The 7,455-nt window shown below is 34.7% G+C and overlaps 1 protein-coding gene across 2 annotated transcripts in view; it reads right to left on the bottom strand.

Annotated features, from left to right (window-relative positions):
- The window catches only part of LOC111703648 (serine/threonine-protein kinase Nek5), an 8,228-nt gene extending 1,278 nt beyond the window's left edge, over positions 1 to 6,950 (bottom strand). Inside the window, exons 1-10 of one of the 2 annotated variants that reach the window (XM_023475665.1) lie at positions 6,833 to 6,950; positions 6,107 to 6,187; positions 5,725 to 5,783; positions 5,385 to 5,430; positions 5,015 to 5,100; positions 4,306 to 4,438; positions 3,758 to 3,853; positions 3,207 to 3,350; positions 2,699 to 2,791; positions 1,370 to 1,462 (exon numbers count right to left, since the gene is read on the bottom strand). In XM_023475665.1, coding sequence (XP_023331433.1) covers positions 1,370 to 1,462; positions 2,699 to 2,791; positions 3,207 to 3,350; positions 3,758 to 3,853; positions 4,306 to 4,438; positions 5,015 to 5,100; positions 5,385 to 5,430; positions 5,725 to 5,783; positions 6,107 to 6,187; positions 6,833 to 6,946 — 945 coding nt within the window. In that variant the 5' untranslated portion in view covers positions 6,947 to 6,950. Of the gene's footprint in view, positions 1 to 1,369; positions 1,463 to 1,531; positions 1,613 to 2,698; positions 2,792 to 3,206; positions 3,351 to 3,757; positions 3,854 to 4,305; positions 4,439 to 5,014; positions 5,101 to 5,384; positions 5,431 to 5,724; positions 5,784 to 6,106; positions 6,188 to 6,832 lie in introns of those variants that run through there. The other variant, XM_023475666.1, reaches the window with a different exon arrangement.
- Between the last annotated feature and the right edge of the window lie 505 nt (positions 6,951 to 7,455).

Genomic DNA, 7,455 nt, shown 5'->3' with positions numbered 1-7,455 from the left:
CCTGTGTACGCGCCTATATCAATACTTCAAAAAATGAAAAAGGTAAGTGAGCATGTTTTACTAAATTAAAAAAGGTAAGTTTGAATGTTTTAATATACAAGAAAAAGGTAAGTAAGCATGAAAAGGTAAGTAAGCATGTTTTACTAAATTAAAAAAAGGTAAGTTTGCATGTTTTAATATAAAAGAAAAAGGTAAGTGAGCATGTTGTTTTTTAGTGTAAAAAGGTAAGTTTGCATGTATCAATGTAAAAGAAAAAGGTGAGTTTCCCTTGTGCATGTTGTCAGTACAAAATAATTAAGTTAATATCAATATTGATCTATACTGAAAAGATCAATATAAGGAGCGTGTAAGAATGAATATTCTTCGACTAGTGAAGGAATTTCCATTCTTTAATGCTTGGAGCGTGTAAGAATATACATTCTTTCACGCTCTGACCGTGTAATAATTTCCATTCTTACACGGTCTGAGCGTTAAAGAATGAAAATTCTTAACCTCAGTGTAAGAATAAGCATTCTTAAACGCAAGGAAGCGAACAATATTAAATTTCTTCTCCTGAACCGTGTAATAATGGGAATTCTTACACGATAGGTTTACTACTATGGAACCGAACAGATATGATATGATGAGTATTCTATCTAAAAATTTCAGAAGAAATTTCGTTTACTAGTGAAAATATAATTTTTAATGATGCTGTTAGCTGTGATAGAGTTCAGTGATAAATTTATAAAGTTAAAAAGTTAGTTTTTCAAGCGAAGAAATAATTTGTAGACTCTATAAGGTTAGTAACCACCCAAAAATGTAGTCTTTTTGATGTATTTTTATGGTGAAGTCGAGGTTCCCGGGAGGGGGGGGGGGCAAAAAATATTTAAAAAAAGGTATCAATATTTTTTCAAATAAGGGGTTTTTAAGTGGGGGGCACAATGTTGCCAAGGGGGGGGGACCCAAAAATTTTTTTAGCGCGCTTACGCGCGCACATTATACCCCCCCCCCTAAACCCTCGTACGCCCCTCAGTACGGCCAATTAAACTATGGACTAGGAAGCTAACTATAAGTTATGGTCTTGATTAGTCCAATGAACATTTTAAAATAACAGTTTACACAGACCCCTCATCACATATTAAGTTGATTTTCAAGCATCTGGGATTTCTTCTTTTCCACAATTTGATGGTTCTCATTGTTTATTTAGTAGATTGGGTAATGTAAAATTGGACTTCACCAACACATTTTTTGCTCTTTTAAATGCTTTTGATGAACAAAATGTTTTCCTATTTTTAGCACTAATGGACATTGGACATTATAATTTTCTTGCACTCTTACTAAAAGTGTAGAAGACCATTTTTAAATAAGATAAAGACAATATCGAACTAACCTTGCTGGAGTGAGATGAAGCTCTCTCTCTTTGCTCCTTAGAAGACTCTTCATTCATCTTCAATCGGTTAACATAACTCAAGTAGGTCTGAACCTACAAATATTCAACTTTAGGCAGTTAACATAACTCAAGTAGGTCTGTACCTACAAATATTCAACTTTAGACGGTTAACATAACTCAAGTAGGTCTGTACCTACAAATATTCAACTTTAGACGGTTAACATAACTCAAGTAGGTCTGTACCTACAAATATTCAACTTTAGAGGGTTAACATAACTCAAGTAGGTCTGTGCCAACATATATTCAACTTTAGACAGTTTTAACATAACTCAAGTAGGTCTGAACCTACAAATATTCAACTTTAGGTAGTTAAAATAATTCGAGCAGGTCTGAACCTACAAATATTCAACTTTAGAGGGTTAACATAGCTTAAGTTGGTCTGTATCTATAAATATTCAACTTTAGACGATCAACATAACTCAAGTAAGCCAGTACCTACAAATATTTAACTTAATAGAGCCTCTAATGGGCAGTTGACATAGCTAAAGTAGGCCTGTACCTACAAATATTTAACATTAGGCAGTTAACATAACTCAAGTAGGTCTGAACCTACAAATATTCAACTTTAGACGATCAACATAACTCAAGTAAGCCAGTACCTAAAAATATTTAACTTTATAGAGCCTCTAATGGGCAGTTGACATAGCTAAAGTAGGCCTGTACCTACAAATATTTAACTTTAGGCAGTTAACATAACTCAAGTAGGTCTGAACCTACAAATATTTAACTTTAGGCAGTTAACATAACTCAAGTAGGTCTGAACCTATAAATATTGAACTTTATGCAGTTAACCTAACTCAGGTAGGTTTGAATCTTCAAATATTTGATGTTAGGTACTTTCCTAAAGAATTTTTCGCAAGTGGCAACTGCCAAAGGGTACTTTCCTAAGTGGCAACTTCCTAAATGTGCAGTTTCCAAGGCGGCAACTTCCCAAGTTTGTCCGAACCCCAACGCTCGGCCCCCAGTTTTTTCTAGCGGCTCAGCTCAGCTCCCCACCCATCCTAGCCTCAGCGCTCGGCCACAATTTCAGCCTGGGGCACCTCAAAAGGCCTAACCTACCCTTTCAGAAGTTCCCGCTTGGGAATTTGCACATTTAGAAAGTTGCCACTTGAAAAATTGTCATTTGAGAAGTCGCCCTTGGGGAAATGTCTTTGGGAAAGTTCCTTAACACCAAATATTAAACTTAAGACAGTTAACATAACTCAAGAAGGTCTGTACGGGCAAAGTATATAAATACTGAAGATGGATATATACTCAGTCCTTATTTACCTCTGTCTGCAGTTTACTAGCGGAGAGAACCTGTTCCACTGATGGTCTACGTTCAGGTGCTGGTCGGAGAAGAACTTGAATCAAATCTGAAACCTAGTCAAATCATTAGCTGTGTATTTGTTTACAGAGCGTTCATTATCAGGGGTGTAATATTTAAAGAATTACACCCACCCAACCTTTTTTTGATACTTTTTCTCCGAGCAAACTTCAGGAAATGATTTTTCGAGAAAATATACACCCCTGTTCAATTTAGCCCAACTAAACTTTACATTTGACAGAAGGCTTTTATGATTGTCCTGGAATTTAGCAACATAAGCTATGATTTAATCAAAACATGGATCCGTGACTTTTGAACTTTATCTGGTGCATCCACTTTCTCTCTTAAAATAAGAACAATAAGACTAAGATGAACCACTGCCTACCATACCGGTTCAAATTTGAATCACCCATTCAAATCCTGACGTAGCTCAAAATCATTAAATTCGGACCCTGGTCCCTTGATTCTTACCTTGGATGAGTAAAATTTCTTAGATATTGGTTCATAGCTTCCTCTACAGATAGACTGAACCAGCTGTAAGAAGTTTTCAGCAGGAAACGCCAGTTTTAGAGTACACAGCTCATAAAGAACACATCCCAGGGACCACATGTCTGACTAGCGTTCACTTCATTAGGTTTCAGGCTTAGAATGAAATGAGAACCGTATTTTTTATCAACGTCAATTAAGACGACATTTATTATCGTCAAATTTATACAAAATAATTGGCTCAATCCTTGCAGAAATTATGACGCCCCCACCCACTCCCACCGTTTCTGAAAAATTGTGAAACCTTAAATTAGCTTAAAGATAAGCAGCTTAGAAAGGTTAAGTGGACCGAGCGCTGTGGCTAAAACAGATTGGGGGCCGAGCGTTGCGCACAACTAAATGTGTACATTGTAGACTGTACAAGACAATGTATTCCATATTTTTTGTGTAGGGGGAAAATGCATAAGATCCCAGCTAGGACATTATTAAATAAAAATGTAGTTTTCCAAAACTTAAATAATAAGTAAACCCTATTCCTTGTTTCCATAAGGTTCTCTTTTACATATCTCCGGAGAAAGATAATGCGGTGTTCCAATAGCTGTGTGAGCAAGATCCAGAGTGTTATTCAACGACTAGAAACATCAAGGATTAAATATCATAAATAAATGTTTCAGACTGTTTTCTTCAGTTCTGGGGATCCGGATCTCTTGGATCCGTGACGTTTTAGCAACCTGGATTCGGACATGCAGATCCACGGATCCAAATGGCAAAAAAATTAATCAAAGCATCAAAAAATATTTGCACTTAGAACATACATTTAAAGTATCAACTGATGAGATATCATAAAAATAAAAAACCTACCACCTTTAACTATTAATATTTTTAATAATTAATATTTTTTCTTTTTTTTGAAAAAATGCACTTTTCCCTTTTTAGCAAACAATGACTGATTTTTTGTAAATTTTTCATAGAAATCATCTTAGAAATAATCATAGAAATTATGTTAGAAATTATCTTAGATTTGATTTGTTGTAGAAGTCTGCAAAATTAATTTATCTGTTCCAAAATTCTTTTAAATCCGTTCCTTAGAAATTCCAAAATCTCCAATCTTGATCAGATTTTGTGAAGTTAGAAAAATATTCTGGGTTTTGAGGTCTCGGTGTAGAATATTCTTTTTATGGATAAACTGCAAACCAAAGCAGATCTGAATCAACCAGCTGAAAAAAAAATAATCATCCTTCATTTAAAAAAAACTTTTTGAGGATATTTAAAACACTGCGAGTTTTTATTTCTACTATCTGAACTTTTTACTCAAAAATTTAATCTTTTTCCTCCTCAAAACAAAAAATTATCCAAATTCAGTCCTAAAAAATTAAACCCTTTAAAAAAATCAGAATAAAATTCCCGATTTTTGAAGAAGAAATGATTTCTTAACCCAAAGTAACCCGGAACCCTGGAAGAACTTACAAAATCTATAAAGAAATTGCAGTTAAAGCAAGAATATGGGAAACCCAGATTTAAACATCTCATGGTATTAACCTAGTCAAAACCGGAATTAAGCGGGAAATCGTCTTAGTTTAATCTTTCTTATAAAATAAAGCTCAAAATTTTGCACTAAAAACAGTTTTGACAGATTTAGCTCTGAAATATTCAGAGCACGTTTTCAGAGTTACAAGATTTACAACGTTTTAAGATAAAATACTTTATAAGGAAGAATTTCATTCCGTTTTGAACTGAATACGACTGCAGAGAACATAACTACAAATCTGCGTAGAAATAAGAATTAAACTTACTTGAGAACTTGAGGTTCAGGAATAAATTGTTTGTAAACATCTCGTTGTCGTTTTATCACCGCAGACAAGTCTCCGTGATCAGCATACTAAAAAGATGTAAACTTGAAATGTCGTCTTCCAAAAAGAAGTTAAAAATTCAGAACTATTTGGCAGGCCCCATCCTCCTGTAGTTCGACATTCTTCTGAGCATTAGTAACCTCCCGTGATTATACTTTTAGAAGTTATGTTGGTTCAAGCTAAATAGGTATTGGATAGTAACAGCCGCGCCGGTTGCTCTTTTTTTTAAAAGTGTTAAGGAGCATTGACAATTGGTTAAAAATCGCCAAAGCGACGTGTCAATAATTTCATATTTGATTTAAATTTCTCTTACCTCCATAATAATCAGAATCTTTTCATTGGGTAGATTTTTATGCATTCTACAGAAGAAGAAAAATTAAAATAAATGATGATGTACATTGTACAGTATTGTCGGATTTATTAAGAATTTTGCTTATTTTTAAATAAACAACTGCAATACTATAGATAACAATAATAGAATACTGCAACAAAAATGAGAAAAAACCGCGAATTTCATCAAGAAAATAAGTTGTCGCATGACTTATTTGTGAATCAATTCTGTTTTGGTTAAGCTTAAGTTTAAGTTATGTTCAACGGTGATCAGAATTTTTTAAATTTTTTTGTATTCTTTCTAACTTTTTAAGTCTTCTTTCCTGTATCCTCCGACATATTTGACAATGTTAATATGATTGCACATTGCGAGAATATTAACCTAAAATATAATTTTCAGATCAAAATAATGCAGAGAAATCTTTTTGAAAAATTAAATAAAAGTTAGACATTGACTTCCAAGCTTTCGATACTGATTATCTAGAAATTCATTTATTTTCCCTAATTCCATGATTTTTCAACAAAATACAGATTTTGGAATTTAAATTAATGTTTTTATGCTGCCAAAAAAGTAAAATTTTGACATAAGTAATAACACCCCCCCTCCCCTTAGAAAAGTGACGGCAATGGTTGCCAATTAGTGGAAATGTACCGAAATTGAATTACCCCCCCCCCCCACCACCATCACTCCTGCTCAGTGTTCACCTCATTTTCACTCTGATCCTTCTCCTTCTGTGCCCAGGTCCCTGTCTTCATCTCCTTCATGACGTAGCTCCTCCTGCTCACCTAGAATCAGATTTAATGAATACCAAGTAGTTGATCCGCGTAGACGTCACTGAACCACGTCTCTTTAATTTAAACCGTCATCGCACAAGAAGGTTCAACTTCTTTTCATATTCATTAAATTTGTCCTCTTCATTATCGGTTTAAAGTGGGGAAAAGTCGGCTCTTTAACGTAATTTTAATAATCAACTGATTTCGTTATTTGCAACTGTTATAATTCTAAAAATGTGTCCAGAGGTCAGAACCTTTTTGGGATCAAGTCTGGGTCTACGGATCTACGGGAAGATACTGAGAAGACAGCACATTTGACTTTAATTTCATTATTTTCAGATCTATAAATTAAATCAAAAATATATAATATAATCGTTGTAATAACTTGACTCGTGGAAGAGGCTGATCCAAAAGGTTGTTAGGTGGTTCATAACCGACCATGATTAAAACATGTCAACAAAAAGATATCAACTAGAAAAATCTGGGGAATTTATGTTAAAGATTGAAATAGTACAAGTTACTAGCGGAAGATTAAAAATTAACAACAAGGAAACGAAATGCATGCATAGTCTAGTATCTCAAAACTTTATGGTTCATTCAAGTTTGTTCCATGTCATTCCAATACAAATACCCACCTTTAGAAGAAACAAATTGTACCTTAGAAACAACTAGCCAGGCCTCGCCAAACGTTCCTCGACCCAAAATGCGTTTTTTCTCATATTTTAAAACGTCGCCCATAACGGGACTTCGTCTGAAATCAAAAATGTTCATCAGTTTACCCGGATGTAAATACTTTGCAAATGATCATTATAATGATAGGCCTTATCCTATGTGGAACACTTTATTACGCAACTTCCATTTCAAACTTTTGAGTCTGTCCTAGAGAACGATTTTTGGACTCCCACCCCATCCTATCAATTTTGTACATGACCACTAATTTTTAACAAAATTATAATTTATTTTTTATTATTTTAGGGTTAGGTTAGGTTATGACAATTTCTGGGCCAAGCGCTGCTATGTGTTAGAAATGAGATCCATGTACAAAATTTATATGATGGGGGGGGGGGGCAAAAAGTTCTCTAATAAATTACCAAACTTTAAAACACGGATCTAATGAACCTTATCTATTTGGAATGATTTCTGTACAAAGCGCTGAAACATACGATTATGTCTTAGGGGGTACAAAAATAGCCTCCTAGCATGTCTTAGCTGCGGCGCTCGGCCCCCTAGCCTGTCCTGGCCGCAGCGCTCGGCCCCCTAGCCTGTCCTTACCGCAGCGC

The sequence above is a fragment of the Eurytemora carolleeae genome, unplaced genomic scaffold (assembly GCF_000591075.1).
Source record: "Eurytemora carolleeae unplaced genomic scaffold, Eaff_2.0 scaffold566, whole genome shotgun sequence".
Taxonomy (NCBI): Eukaryota; Metazoa; Arthropoda; class Copepoda; order Calanoida; family Temoridae; genus Eurytemora; species Eurytemora carolleeae.
Note: the sequence above shows the minus strand (reverse complement) of the source record. Positions and strands in the feature narration are given on the sequence as shown.